The sequence below is a fragment of the Culex quinquefasciatus genome, chromosome 1, assembly GCF_015732765.1.
Source record: "Culex quinquefasciatus strain JHB chromosome 1, VPISU_Cqui_1.0_pri_paternal, whole genome shotgun sequence".
Lineage (NCBI taxonomy): Eukaryota > Metazoa > Arthropoda > Insecta > Diptera > Culicidae > Culex > Culex quinquefasciatus.
The window spans coordinates 76,507,456-76,523,730 of record NC_051861.1 but is presented as its reverse complement, the minus strand read 5'-3'; the positions used below and the strand labels follow the sequence as shown (position 1 = coordinate 76,523,730).

The 16,275-nt window shown below is 38.0% G+C and overlaps 2 protein-coding genes across 2 annotated transcripts in view; one reads left to right on the top strand and one right to left on the bottom strand.

The window, feature by feature from the left end:
• Positions 1-11,525, top strand: part of LOC6045007 (sporozoite surface protein 2) — a 34,602-nt gene extending 23,077 nt beyond the window's left edge. Inside the window, exons 2-3 of the mRNA XM_038260830.1 lie at positions 6,204-6,554; positions 10,649-11,525. Of these exons, the coding sequence (XP_038116758.1) occupies positions 6,204-6,554; positions 10,649-11,422 (1,125 nt within the window). The 3' untranslated portion in view covers positions 11,423-11,525. The remainder of the gene's footprint in view (positions 1-6,203; positions 6,555-10,648) is intronic.
• A 12-nt stretch (positions 11,526-11,537) lies between these two features.
• On the bottom strand, positions 11,538-16,209 carry LOC6045006. Its single transcript, XM_001862395.2, has 2 exons — positions 15,661-16,209; positions 11,538-11,872 (listed from the first exon to the last, which is right to left on the bottom strand). Exons 1-2 carry the CDS (start codon positions 15,991-15,993, stop codon positions 11,627-11,629), a joined length of 579 nt encoding a protein of 192 aa, XP_001862430.1. The 5' UTR covers positions 15,994-16,209; the 3' UTR covers positions 11,538-11,626.
• Positions 16,210-16,275: the final 66 nt, after the last annotated feature.

Below are 16,275 nucleotides of genomic sequence, written 5' to 3'. Positions count from 1 at the left end.
GTTTACACTTTCACTGTGATGTGAATCTTATAAAGATTATCACATAACATTTCAATCTTCTGTCAAGACAAATCGTATAAAACGAGTTGAAAAAAAAGTTTCTTTATTGGTTCGCCCATAACTTAGAGTAAATGGCTCTATTTTTGACTTTTCATATGAGGGACATCATCTGGATATCTGTCCCTATCTTTGGCTTTCTGAATTTTGAAAATCCGTCCTCAAGGAGCGATGATACAGCTGATCAAAATCGACTTTCGACTTTTTTGAAAAAAAGTTGTTTCATTGATTCGTACATAACTTAGGGTAAATGCATCTTTTTTGACTTTTCAAATAAGGAAAATTATCTAGACATCTGCCCGCATCTTTTGCATTTTGAATTTTGAAAATCCGTCCAGGGGGAGTCGAGATACAGCTTGGCAAAGTTGGACTTCCGACTTTTTTCGCGAGCTTGGTAGTTCGCGGGATAAATTTCTTCATGGGAGTTTAAGTGATAATTATTAATATTTGTATCAAACATGTTGGTTTGTGATACTGGTAATGAAAACGGCTATTTTTACAGGAAGGTTGTCCCGGGGGAACATTTACCGAAACATTCGATTTTGGGTTTTTGATTCTTGTAATGAAAATTACCATTTTTACAGTATTGGCCACAACCCGGAGAGGCCGCTGCCTCACGAATATTTTAGTTATCTCTACAGTTTCAAGCTTTGGCCAAATTTGAACGTTCTATAAATCATTTCAAAATGTTTTATGAAAATGTTGTCAAAATTTACATTTTTCAATCACATTTGGACGTTTTACCTGTGTAAATTACAATCGGAATCAAAGTATGGAAAAATCCTCATGTTAAATTTTTGACACCTTTCAAATTTTTCTCATGGATTTAAAATGTTATATTAATTTGTTCGTCTGAGACAAAATTGCTACGCAAGATACAATTTTTTTTAATATTTTTGTATTATTTGTATATGGACAATGGAGTGTAACAAAAATTACTTTTTGGCGGGCATTTAAAAAAAATCAGTCTTTGATGGCCTGTACCGAGCTTCAGGTTGCTCAAAACTTCAATGTTATATATCGATGGATCTGTGCTCCCTTGTACTATGCTTGCTGGTTTTTCTATCTAATTCGGATTAGAGAGGACAGAGGCATCGATATACCAAAACTTGCGTAAGGATCTGGCCTATACGCCAGTCATGTTGAAAGTGTCTCAAAATTTGTCATTTAAAAAAAAAACTTTTTACGAATTAAATCCCATGTAAAATTCAAATGCAAAGGGTCACCTCCTGTTACGACCAATTCGCCAAAAGGTCACATTATTGCATTCTAATGGACAGCTAACAAAATTCTTATTAATTTAAAACTGATCACAAAATAACTGACCGGTCATGTGGAAGCTCCCCACAAAGATTAAACCATAACAAAAAATGCAAAAATCATGTACTTCTCCTTCACTTACAAGTGAAATTTAGCTATACAGTCAGTTCAGTTTTACAATCAGCCTTTGGCAAGCTACGCAACAGCTAATTTTTGAACCGTGGGTTAGTCCCATCTGTCATCTGGCTTGGAGGACCTCTCAACGTGACCCCTAGCAAAAACCCTTGGGCATCTACCCAAGCAGACGGAAATAACTTGGGAATAACATTTTTTGTTATTTGAAAATACTAGGCCAATAACATTATATGTTATTTATAACAAGATTTGTTATTCGTCGTTATGATTCTTTTGTTATTGGATTGTTATTGTAATAACAGACTAATAACATTTTTAGTTATTCTTCGAACAAATCTTTGTTATTATTTTTTGTTATTTTAACAACTAATCTGATCATCCCAATAACTTTGGAGATATTCTTCCATAACAAGAAATGTTATTCCAAAGTTGTTTTGGATTTCAACCAATATCAGACCAATAACAAATATTGCACTGTACTGTTATTATACCCTTATGCAAACATGGATTTTCAAGAAGATTCCATAACAATTTCTGTTATTTTAACAGTATTTGTTATTGAAATGGCATGAATTTTGTTATTTTTGTCTGCCCGGGTAACGAAATGCTTGTCTTCGCAGGTAGCAAGACTTGCTCTGCCCATAATTGAAAATTCGGCTATTATGCCAAATCAAGTATTCCGAGAAAAACGCGTTTTAGTGTTTGTCACAAAATCTGCGTCAAGGCAATTTCCCATAAGAGTGGCATATTAGCCGTTTGGTTTTTCGCATCGGCAGCCAAGTCCAAACACTATTTCAGCAAAATTCAAGTTCCAGAAGATGCGTTGGAACATCCTCTATCACCTGGTGCTAATATCTCGTTTTTGTCAAAAGTGGATATTAGCCGTTTTTTCAATGGTGGGCAGTAGCTGTGCATTATTACTTACACTTTACCGCCACCACCGCTAAGTAACGATGCGTTGCCTGGCTTTAATTGACTTTTAAACTTTTGCAACCGATAAAAACGTTTCTATCTCGCATCGATCACAATGCTAAAGCTGGTACTTGCGGTGAATTTGAAACGAAAGAAAGACAACTATGCCGACTTCAATCGACATGGAACAGTTTACTTATTACAGCAATCGGATAAAGTCACGTAGCGAAACCGACGGCACCGGCGATAAAGACGAGATTGCTAACTTGTGAACATTTGTTTGCGATTGCGTCACTTGACTTAACGTTAGCGTTTGTGGTCGAATTATGCTGCAAAAAGACGAATGAGGGTTTGCAAAAATATCGCTTTGAAAATTGATGGTTGAAAGTAATGGGGCAGTAAAAAACTGATTTGGATCAGCTATTGACGGGTACTTCCGGCAAGCCTGAAACATTTAAGTAGTCAGTTTTGTTGCAGAAAATCAGTATCAATTATATGAAGTAGTGAATATTATTGCAGATTGCAGTGATTTTTAGACAATCGTGCAACTTGTGGAAAGCTCTATACAAAAGTGCACACCTCAAACTACAGCAGAAAAAAAACTTTCTAAGACACGCTCCCCTGTTTGAGACTGTTCTAAAGTGTTCGAAAGCATCAAAGCTCAGTCGAGACACGCACCACTATTGGCGGGGAGGAGAAGGGGGAGGAATTCAAGTGTGCATATATTTGGTGTGCAGATATTATTTGCAAGGGTGGAGAATTTGGTGCAATGTTCGCAATAAATCTTAACATAATAAACACGTTCATGCTAAGAAATTGATTGACGTACCGTCAGTGCACAGTGGTCCAGATCGCAAAATTAAGTGGAAAATGGATTTTCCGAAAAATGGTGACGTTTTGGAGCTTTGGTGTCTTCAGAAGAGTTGTTGCAAATGGAAAGGGGCAACTTTTGGTTTGGTTCAAAATTAGGGTGGTTCACGATTAGGGTGATTTTGAAAATCTAACTTTTCAGGAATATTTTGGGAATTTTTGTCTTCTAGAAAGTTGATGGGCTTGCCAATCAAGCAACTTTGTCGAAGACACCAAAATTTATCTCGTAATCTACGCCTTCTATGACCAAATTTATAAAAGCATCTGAGCAAACCTTCAAAAATCAGTTTTGAACGTGGCAATTCAGGGTTAACTTTAGAAAAGTGATATTCGAGCACTTTTAGAGCTCTACAAAACAAACATTTTCATTTTTGACATGTCAATTTGGACTTAAGGGTCAAAGTTACAGCCATTTAAGGTAAAAAGATGCAAATTTAAAACTTAAATATCTCAAAATGGCGCAAGCCAAATTTTGAGCACTAGGTTGCATTTGAAAGAAGAGATCTAGCACTACAAACGCTGAAAAAATCTCAGGGTGTTTTCTTTAAACTTGAGATATCTTCATTTGAAAAAGTCTAATTTTCAAGGGAAAACCATATGGGACCACCTAACGAAATTCGAAAATTGTCCAAATATATGTTTTCCATGTAATTTTGCCCGCTAAATCTGAATCTGCCCTCAGAATTGAGCCAAAATGTCAACAAATCGATTTTTGGTCATATTTTGGGTTTCCATGTAAAATTATCATTTAAACCCAAAATATGACCAAAATCGATTTGTTGACATTTTGGCTCAATTCTGAGGGCAGATTCAGATTTAGCGGGCAAAATTACATGGAAAAACATATATTTGGACAATTTTCGAATTTCGTTAGGTGGTCCCATGGTTTTCCTTGAAAATTAGACTTTTCAAATGAAGATATCTCAAGTTTAAAGAAAAACACCCTGAGATTTTTTCAGCGTTTGTAGTGCTAGATCTCTTCTTTCAAATGCAACCTAGTGCTCAAAATTTGGCTTGCGCCATTTTGAGATATTTAAGTTTTAAATTTGCATCTTTTACCTTAAATGGCTGTAACTTTTGACCCTTAAGTCCAAATTGACATGTCAAAAATGAAAATGTTTGTTTTGTAGAGCTCTAAAGTGCTCGAATATCACTTTCTCTAAAAGTTAACCCTGAATTGCCACGTTCAAAAACTGATTTTGAAGGTTTGCTCAGATGCTTTTATAAATTTGGTCATGAAGGCGTAGATTACGAGATAAAATTTTGGTGTCTTCGACAAAGTTGCTTGGATTGGCAAGCCATCAACTTTCTAGAAGACAAAAAATTCCCAAAATATTCCTGAAAAGTTAGATTTTCAAAATCACCCTAATCGTGAACCACCCTAATTTTGAACCAAACCAAAAGTTGCCCCTTTCCATTTGCAACAACTCTTCTGAAGACACCAAAGCTCCAAAACGTCACCATTTTTCGGAAAATCCATTTTCCACTTAATTTTGCGATCTGGACCACTGTGCAGTGGGGGTGACTATGGGTCAAAAAACGAAACACCTCTCGAAATTTCTTAATAACAAAAACAATTTAAATAACATCGAAAATCTTTTAACGTAAATTTGTTCTTAGATAGTTTACTAACATTTTCCCAAAATATGGTCGATTTTGATGAACACTACCTTAAATGCCAATTGTTTGAAAATTGACCCAATCTCACCCCTTAGAGGGGGTGACATTGGGTCAAATGAAACTAAAATGATGCTGAAATACAAAGATATGGTAAAAAAAGTCATCCAACAGCGTTTCTTGTTCGAGGGAATCGTATTGACACGCTACAATGTTTGAAGTGGAGAATTTCAAATATTTGGGTAGTTTTCGAGCAATTCTAACAATAATATTAGAAAAATGATTTTTCGAGAGGTCATTTTTGGCCAAAAACGTACCCCAACTTTAGACATCTGCCAAAATAACAGGATATGTTCTAGGAACGAATTTTTTTCAGCGAAGTCATCTTAAGATGTCCCCTACACAACCCTTTTAACAGAATTCAGTTTCAATGAGAAGAACCTGAGAAATAGTAAAATCCGTAAAAAATCACTTTGACCCAATCTCACCCCCCAGACCCAATGTCACCCCCACTGACGGTACTGATATTGATCAACACGCCCAAACAACTATCAAATCACGAAATGTTCAAACAATGACCTTTCATTAAATGTGCAAAAAAAAACTCTACACTTCTAATAGTGATCAGCCAATTAATCTAAAGCACGTGGTTCAGCTGAAGTTGATCAGATATAAACACAATTAGCTTAATCACGCCGTCCCGCCAAGCCAGTTTGACTTTGCAAACAGCTGCGCAACGCCCTTTTAAGTTGCCTTGTTCTTGCCAACTAGCAGACCTTGATGAATGATCTGGGTCCACCGGTAAAGAACACACAATTTGTGCCGTTCTTAAGCTGCACATATTAATATTTACGCACGTTTCTAAGTCTAAAAATTTATTCTGTCAGTACTCAACACAGTTATCCTCAGATACTTGATCGATTAAGCCGGTTTCCCTCCCTTCTCAATATCGAATGACTCAAGTACCGCAATCATCGAGAAACCACTCGATATAAACTCAGTTTTGTTAAATAAATTATGTACACCAAAAATCCTGTGCGACAAACAAAATATAAATTTTTACTAACACAGAAAATCGGTTACCTTACAAGTTGTTAATCATTTAATGCTGAAATAGTGGTCGCCTAAGTGCAATTACCACAATCTTATCACTAAATTTAGCCTTAATAACCTCGAAACAATTTTAAGTAAATTGTAATCTTGGTATTTAAAAAGCATTGTAGTGACTCATTATCTTTGTAATCCTGTCAAGGAACAAATGAAATTTGATGTTTTTAAGTCCAACTGAGTGTACTCGCCGTGATTTATTGCTCACTCACCTTCACTTTTCTCGACTCTACCCCTCTGACCAGGTCACAACGGCGGCATCGCCGTGGCTCGCGCTCACCCTGACCACCCTCCTGGCGCCGGTCCTCGGTGGTCTGCTGAGGCAACCGAAGGTTTACAACGCGGTGATAACGACCGACGAGAATTTGACCCCGAGCCGCGCCTACCCGGTGGTTCAACCCGTGGTGCACGAAACGGGACTTGCCTATCCGTTCGGGGCGTTCGGACCGTTCGGGCTGTACAATGCGTTCAACGCGTATCCCGGATTCTATCAGCCCCAACCGGTGGCCGCAGCCGGAGGTGCTAACGGAGCGACACCAGCGGGACTGGCCCAGCTGCAGGGAAGAAACGCAGCATTCTACGCTGGACGGGAACCGGTGAGTACGGGGGTGGTGATTGTAGGTTTATATTAGTGTAAACCGGTTCTTGAATAAAACAGCTCAAAATTTTGAAAGTCATTATCAAGCCATTCAGAATGAGAGAGAGAAAGTTTCATGGATCGTTCTAAACATTTGGCGGTTGATTCTGCATACAAAAATAGAGCCAAATCCATGCAGGGTAACCCATCGGCCCTGGTGAAAATTTCAGTGAAAGTGGTGCAGATTTGAAAGGTTTTTTGTTTGTTTTATTTTTCTATTTCCTCTCTTTGAACATAAATCTTGAGTTTTGCGACCCCATTTTTAACAAATGTTGTTATTGATTACCTGATACAGTATGTAAAAAAAGTATTTACACCCCTTGAGCACTATGCACATTTTGTGATGAAACATGTAAAAAATTTAAAGTTTGACAGGAACCTAGTACTACGTTTTGTTCAAAAACTCATGCCAAACATTTTGCTACAAACAGCTCATGAAAGATGATTTCTATAAAAGTTATATAACAAATACTATTACGAAAATAAAAGGTGCAAAAAAGTTTGTACACCTTTCGAAAAATTAACATAAATAATGTTATTTGTTGACAAATCACCATAAATCCAGTCTCCCAACTTCAAATAGGCATCCTTGACTGATTAAAAAAATAATTTGGATTGAATATAAAGTTTACTAACTACTTAGTATAAAAGTTTATATAACTCTGGAAATTCTATATAAAACTTATCTAAACTTAATTTTGCAAACTTTTAATTCAACTAAATGTCAATATATTACCATAGAATTGCTAAATAAACATTTTGGAGTGGGTATAACACCGTTTTGGGGGTATTTGTATCGATAGAATAGATTTTTCGTTGGAATTTCGTACCAACCCGGAATTATGTCGTCGGAAAATCCGCCGGCATCCGAACCGGTCCACAATTCTTAAGTCAACCTATGTGGCATCGGAAAGGGCATAAAATTTCCGATCTTTTGATACCCATACATCTAGGTTTTCTATAAAACCCACGATTTTAAATACCTGGGCAAAAAGTAAGTTTGATCCACGAGAACAAAAATTACGAAATTCCATACATTTTTGGCAGATTGCTCAAACAAAACCATAACAACGTTTTTACCTAGGTATTTAAAATCGTGGGTTTTATAGAAAACCTAGATATGGGTATCAAAGATCGGAAATTTTATGCCCTTTCCGATTCCACATAGGTTGACTTAAGAATTGTGGACCGGTTCGGATGCCGGCGGATTTTCCGACGACGTAATTCCGGGTTGGTACGAAATTCCAACGAAAAATCTATTCTATCGATACAAATACCCCCAAAACGGTGTTATACCCACTCCAAATGTTTATTTAGCAATTCTATGGTAATATATTGACATTTAGTTGAATTAAAAGTTTGCAAAATTAAGTTTAGATAAGTTTTATATAGAATTTCCAGAGTTATATAAACTTTATACTAAGTAGTTAGTAAACTTTATATTCAATCCAAATTATTTTTTAATCAGTCAAGGATGCCTATTTGAAGTTGGGAGACTGGATTTATGGTGATTTGTCAACAAATAACATTATTTATATTAATTTTTCGAAAGGTGTACAAACTTTTTTTGCACCTTTTTTAGTTTCGTAATAGTATTTGTTATATAACTTTTTATAGAAATCATCTTTTCATGAGCTTTTTGTAGCAAAATGTCTGGCATGAGTTTCTGAACAAAACGTAGTACTAGGTTTCTGTCAACATTAAATTGTTTAGATGTTTCATCACAATATGTGCGTAGTGCCCAAGGGGTGTAAATACTTTTTTTACATACTGTATATTACCAAATTCCGGAAAGAGCTTTTTCCGAGAACTTCGGATAATCGAGTCTAGACTGTAGGGGAAATATACCCATTTTAATCACTCTAAGCTGTTCGACCAATTCTCATCACTTTTGCCATTTTCCGCTATAAAAACAACATTTTCAGTTGTATCAACAATGGAGAGTTGCTTGCTCACTTTTATTTGAGCTATTTATTACTTTGGAACAGTCAATAACACTTTATGAAAGCTGTAATTCATGGTCAAAGTGCTGATAGGCCGATAATATAAATAGGCATAGTTCCCCTACTTGTGCATAACGAATCTTTATTATGATGTTTATTTTAAAGAAACAAACGCTGAAGCACAGCGTTCAAGTAAGAAATATAACAAAAACCTCAATTTAATTAGTTTTTTGGAGAATGCATTTTTAGTTGACTTCACATTCAAAATGCACATCGTTTCCATGGAACGATTCTTTATTCCAGCCGATTTGGAATCAATAATTCGTGAAATTCTTGTAGGGTTTGGCGAACTCGTATAGCGACTTATTGTTTGGTACATTTTGTACAGACAACCCAGCAAGGTCATTCGAGAACTCTTTGTAGGAACGACCTAGGTCATCTAATGGAGGCGCTTGGTTTCTTAGAATTAAGCAATGGAAGCGCCTGGAATATCTATTATTTTTAAGACGAAAATTAAATTCAATCAAAAACGTCGTTCCAACTTTTTTTTTCGCGTGCAAAAAAAATCGCCAAAAATTCCGCGGAGGCAGTCGTTTAAAAAAAGTTGGAAAGATGTTTTCGGTCGCAGAAATTACAGATTTGATCATTAAACTGGAAATTTAAGTCTAAAATACTAAAATTTTCTCAATATAAAAGAATCCTCAAATTTTCATAATTTGAAAGCTGGGAACCAAACGACAAGTTTTTAGTGTTAAATACTAGATATTGCTCAAAATACCGCGTTTTTTATTCAGTTTGTATGACCCAATCTCACTCCCCAGCTACGAGCTTTTCCTAACGGCACTCTGCTTGAGTCCCGCCCGTGTGGATCAATCGGACCGCGCACTGGCTCACAATCCAAAGGTTGCTGGTTCGAATCCCGCGGCGGGCGCTCTAAAATTCTTTGTGTCAATATGGGCATTCGGCGCCGTCGCTCCGTGCCATACTCTAGTACACTTAGGAGCCCAAGGCGGCGAAGTCCTTGTAGTTAAAAAGGAAGACACTAGTGGTTGGTACTAGCAATGGTTGCCGACAGCTATAAAGTCAACTTCGTTCGTTTACTCTGCTTGTTATGGACGGCATTTTCGTTTAAAGTAATGCTGTACTAGTCACTAGTTGTAAACGACTACTTTTTAACATGAATAATGCGTAGAAAAACATTGGTTCACTGAAAAAAACGATTTTAGCTATGTTTATATGTGAATGCTCTCATAAGCTCTCTGGAAGAACTTCTTAAAAGCTCTTTGAGTGCACTTAAAGGTTCTAACTCTATAACTCACTTGGTTTTTAAGATAGACTCTCCGATTCTTCGGGAGCTTTAAAGATCAGAATAATTAGCGTACTCTAATTACTGGCACAACACACTACGAGTCATCTACGCGAAATGCCAAACAAGTACTTCTAAAAGAGGAGTTAGAGCGGATGCATGTCGCCCCCCCAAACCCAATGTCACCCCTGATGACGGTACTCAAATTTACATATTTTTAAAATTTGCAATCTTGGAACTTTCTTGTAACTATTCAGATTGTTGCTATTTTTTCGGATTTTTTACATTCCAAACAGAAAAATATTAACTGGAGTTGTTCCAAAAAAAACTAATTCCTTTGAAAAGTTCTAGTTGTCAGCACTGTTATGGATGCTGAAAAGTTGAACTTTTAAACACTAGTATCGAAAAGTAACATTTTTAAATTTTTTTTGTTTTGATCGGTGAATTTACTAAACACATCAAAGTTTGACATGAAATTCCATTCTAAAAGCGAATTTCGGAATTGCAAAAAATGTTGTAAGCAACTCAGAAACTGCCTAAACTAGTAGTTTGAAATTTTAATCAACTAATTTTGATATTATGTTCTAAGTATTAGGTTATTGTAAAAATTTAATATTTGCTTGGTGTTTCGGTTTAAAATTTTGTTCAACACTTGACAAAAATGTAAAATTTTACAGAACTAGGCAACAAACTAAAGTGAGCAAATAACCAAAATAGTGAACTTGAAAAATGTCAAATTTAAAATTCATTTTTGGCGAATTTTCTGCACAAACTATTTTTAATAAACTTTTATCTTTTGCACAGGCACCCCAACTTCACGAAACTCCCATCGAGACCATACCCGGCAGCAAGCCCCATCCCGAAACGAACCTTCCCCTTCGTGAAGCTCCGGCCCCCGAACTGATCCCCATTCCAAACAACAGCATCGCCCCGAAAGCCCCGGAAGGCCCCCGACCCAACTACGAAGTCAACCGCCCAGAACCATCCGTCGACCCGAAGAATCAACTTCAGCTGAACGAGTTCGGACTGCCACCAAGCCTGATCCCACTGTACCAGCCGGGTGGACCGAACCAGCAGCCAAGCTACAACTATGCCGGAAATCCGAACCAGCAGCAGCAGGCCTACAACTTCCCCAGTGGATATCCGTACAACTTCCCCGTGCTGTACGACTCGTTCGGCAATTACAATCCCAACCAGCAGTACCAGTCGGTTCTGCCCCCGTTCGGTTACTTCCCGCAACTTGCCCAACCCAATCCGTACTTTGGTCAGAATCTGGTTCCAGCTGGTCCGGTCGATAATCGCAATGGACGCGAACAGGATCTTCAAGAAAACACCAAGGAAAACCTTCAGGATGGTACGCCGGAAGCTGCTCCAGAAACGGCTTCGGCCGAGTCATTAGTTGAGCCATCCAAGGTGGAGCAGCCGGAAAGCGACAAGCCGGAAGTAGCGGAACCGGCAGCACCAGCCGTTGAGCCCCTTCCCGAGAGCATCAAGAACAATGCAAACAAGAACAAAGACATTCCGGACGTTCCACCACCACCGATTCCTTCGGGAGCAAAAGATGCCAATCAACAGTAGCTAGTTGATTGACCTAAAAAAAAAGTTAGGCTCAAAATGTACGTACACATGTTTTACATTTGTAGGATACTCATCGTTCATCTACCATTCTTTTAAATAAAAACCAAAAAAAAACTAAAATTAACAGCTATTATTATTCGACATTCATTTGTACAGTTCTAAAGCAATACCGCGTCCCTCCCGCAAATCCACCAAACCCGCCCTTTAAACCAGGTTCGACTGACTGTCCTTCGATTGGTCGCGCTCCTTGTCCTTGTCCGGGTTGATTCGCTTCACCCGGATGCCGTACACGTAGATGTGAAAGTGAAAGCCCTTGCCGTACTGGCCGGCCACGTCGATCTTTGCCCAGTTGGTGCCCAACGAGTTGAAGGACGGCACGCCACCGGTACCGTCCCGGATCTGGTCAATCACCCGCACGCAGGTTATGTTCAACGGTGCGTCGATGTAGATCTGTAACGAAAGGATGTTAGTTGTGTAAACATTTGTATGAGTATTTACAAAAATATTTGGGGTCGAACAAATCAAAGTGACAAATAATAAATAAAAACTACATTCGCTTCGTTTGTTTAAATATTGACTTGTCCTAATCAGGAACAATTTAAAATTGAATTGAATCGCGAAAAGCAATTTGGTCAGTATTTTAACTGTTTACAAATACAAAACGCAAAATTTGAGATTTCTTCTTCTTCAACACGAGTTTTGCAACGATTTGCATCCTTATTGTTATTTTCAATTTCGAAAAAAACGTGTAATTGGTTATCTCTAGAAACAAAACAGTATCAAAAAGTATAAGAGCAATTCTCTGAGATTTCGGTCATTCGTTTTTTTTTGTATTTTTTAATCCGGCTGAAACTTTTTTGGTGCTTTCGGTATGCCCAAAGAAGCCATTTTGCATCATTGGTTTGTCCATATAATTTTCCATACAAATTTGGCAGCTGTACATACAAAAATGAAATGTAAAAATTCTAAAATCTGTATCTTTTGAAGGAATTTTTTGATCGATTTGGTGTCTTCGACAAAGTTGTAGGTATGGATATGGACTACACTGAAAAAAAATGATACACGGTAAAAAAAAAATTGGTGATTTTTAATTTAACTTTTTGTCACTAAAACACTATTTTTAGTTTTTTTTTATTTTTTTATATGTTTTAGAGGACATAAAATGCCATCTTTTCAGAAATTTCCAGAATGGGCAAAAAATCTTTGTCCGAGTTATGATTTTTTGCATCAATACAGATTTTTTAAAAAAAATGAAGTATCGGTCGCAAAAATTTTTCAACTTCATTTTTCGATGTAAAATTGAATTTGCAATCAAAAAGTACTCCTGTTTTTTAACCTTTGCATGGCAATATCTCAGCAACTAAGGGTCGTATCAACAAAATCCGAAAAAGCAAAATATAGAGAATTTTCTCAGCTTTTCAAAAATATTTTTTTCAAAAGTGGGCAAACATGGGCACTATTTTTAAAAAATGAAAAACTGCGACTTTTTTCAAAAAAGTTACCTAAAAATGGCTATAACTTGAAAACGGTGCACTTTATCAAAAATTCACTTAAGTACTTTTTGATTGCAAATTCAATTTCACATCGAAAAATGAAGTTGAAAAATTTTTGCGACCGATATTTCGATTTTTTTTTTAAATCTGTATTGATGCAAAAAATCATAACTTGGTCAAAGATTTTTTGCCCATTCTGGAAATTTCTGAAAAGATGCCATTATATGTCCTCTAAAACATATAAAAAAATAGAAAAAAATTAAAAATAGTGTTTTTTGCAAATCAAGTTTTAGTGACAAAAAGTTAAATTAAAAATCATCAATTTTTTTTACCGTGTATCATTTTTTTTTCAGTGTAGTCCATACCCATACCTACAACTTTGTCGAAGACACCAAATCGATTAAAAAATTCCCTCAAAAGATACAGATTTTAGAATTTTCACATATCATTTTTGTATGGACAGCTGCCAAATTTGTATGGAAAATTATATGGACAAACCAATGATGCAAAATGGCTTCTTTGGGCATACCGAAAGCACCAAAAAAGTTTCAGCCGGATTAAAAAATACAAAAATTAAAATTAAAGAAAAAAGACCGATTCCGTAGAGAACTGCTCATTACTTTTAAATAAAACTGCTGAAGTGAAAAGTTTAACTTTTTATTACTGTTGATTGCTGTGATGATAAATATGTCATTTCGTCATTATAGAATGAGCATGAGCATGAGCATGAGCATGAGAGACCACCCATGGTTGTCCTTCTCCGTTGCTGAACAGGACCATAATATCCCATCAGCACAACCGGTCACACGCTTCAACGATCAAATGATGTTTCCCTTATCAACAGCATGCATGAATGCGCTGAAAAGATAAAACATCACGATCATCAAAACTAGAGCCGGTGCGAATAGGAAACAGTCGTTGGCTACCAACGGCGCCCGCCATGTCAGTTTGTAGATCTCGAGGGAATGGGACGGGAATGTTAGTTAGCACAGGCTGCTACCAAGGGTGGGTTCTATACGATATCCACACCCCCGCGTGTGCCGGAAAACTACTTCTACTTGGGATTTTGTTAGTGGGAAGGGTAATGGCCTGGATTCAACATAGAGGATGATGATGCGACCCAATAATCAATAAATTTTGTTTAATGGTGTGATGTATTATGCATTCTCAAGGCAATCAGTCGGAGTATGCGGATGAGACTATTCCCGGTTATTTGGTGATGAGTTTAGCATAGATGATTTAATCTTAGACAGCCGGCTGCGGAAAGATAAAACCAACTAAAATGCGAAAACGTGAAACCGCCCGGATCGGAATACACACACAATCGGGGGGACAACAAAGACGGAAACGGCAACGAAAATCCTGCGTGATGACCGCGACGCACACCGTTCAAATTCTCCAACGCAACTGTCAAACATCCCGAAACCGCCCGGATCGAAATACACGCACAATCGGGGCGACAACAAAGACGGAAACGGCAACGAAAATCCTGCGTAAGGACCGCGACGCACACCGTTCAAATTCTCCAACGCAACTCCATTTCGTCATTATAGAATGACAATCAAAACCAGGGTTGGTATTTTCTCATTTCCTCGCCGATGGCCGAGGGCTTTTAGATATCGTCCCTCGCTCAAATCATCAAATTTTCGGCGTTCTCCCAAAACTGCATCAAGAGAGCGAAGCGAAACGACGCCGATGAAATAGCGAGCAACGAACAAACCGATGCGTAAGACGGAAAAAAATCTCTCACACAGCCAGTCCCCTCGCTCAAAAGCAAGAGAAAGAGCAATCGTGAAATTCTCTCGCCCGTAAGCCCTGTAGAAATTAGTTCATTTGTGTGCGTGAGCTCCAGTGTATGTATACAGCAATTTCGTGTGTGTCTCTCCGGTTGGAACGATAGTTCCATCCGAGCCAGCGATAGGGTATTTCTCGTCGATGTGATGGGCTTTCGATATTCGCGATAGCAAGCCGACCATCACTCGGCTGCGAAAGAGAAGAGAAGTTTTAAGAGACGAGGAACGCACCGAAATATGCATCAATGATAGTGCGATGGTGATGGTTTACCTACCCTGATCAAAACCATCCACTTTAACGACCTCCAGGTCTTTTGTGGTCTCTATTGCAAGTTTCTGCCGAACCTAGGAGGCCGGGACCGACGTTTTACTTTCCTCATCCGATGGAAGGTTGAAACAGATGGGAATAGAACCCATGATCTTCCACTTACTAAGCGGACAGCCTTAACCATTCGGCTAAGCCTGCTCAAGAGATGTCAGTAAAGGTAAATTTCTTCATAACGAAATTGTTCCTGTTGTCAAAATAAAATGAAGTATTTTTTTCGTTATGACCCGAATTATGTTCAAATGCATTTTGTTGAATATAACAAACACAAAACAGACTGCAGATTATTTTCAAAGGTGCCTGTAATCAACACTATCATTGAAATCTATACTAAAAGGCAAATTTTCCGGGCTGGTATACCAGTGGGATAATTTTAAACTAAACTTAATAACAAAATGGATGTTGTGATTTGATTCAACATAGTTTAAGCAAAGCGCAGTCTTTGGCTTCAATACCAACTTTTACAAACTTTCAAAGATTTACAAACTCCACTTTTGACGCAAGTGAAGAGTTAACTTCAATGAACCGGAATACCATGTTTCTAAACACCTCAATCAGCTGAAAATTGAGCAGAACAGTTAAAAAATTTGTCCTGAAAATATAACGGAAATACGCTAATCTACCTACCTCAAGTGTCCCGTTCAGCGTGCTCGGTCCGGAATTCTCAATAACCGTATTGTCAAAATAGATCAGCTCGTCGTCCGAATCGTCCACACAATCCCCAAACTCCAGATCATTTCCCGGCAAGGGCACAAACTTCTTCGTCGTCACATCAACCCACACGTAATCGTTGACCATCCGTCCACTCTCGATAAACGCTGCGACTGATCCAGATCCGGTGGTGGCACGCCTTCGGACCACGTGTTTCGAGTCCTCTGGCACTGGAAGTGCGCTGCATTGGTGACAAATCGCACAAAACACGAAAAGCACCGAAATTAACCTCGAAAACGGTGACGTCATGCTTGATAGCGCTTCAAGTCCAATTCTGTACCCCGTCCGAACTGATTCTGCGTTCTATCCGCACAAATTCTTCCAATAAACTGAAAAATCAACCAAGAGGACACAGACTTGTAAACAGCCGGAGCCGCACATTCGCGTGTCCAGAATGAAAAAGAGCAAAACTTTCCACGAGACGACACTTGAGAGAGATGTGATGATGATCATCGTCGGTGGACAAAAAACGGCGCGCTTTCGTGTATGATGAACGAGAACGCTGATATGATTTTTAATCTAATTCATGCC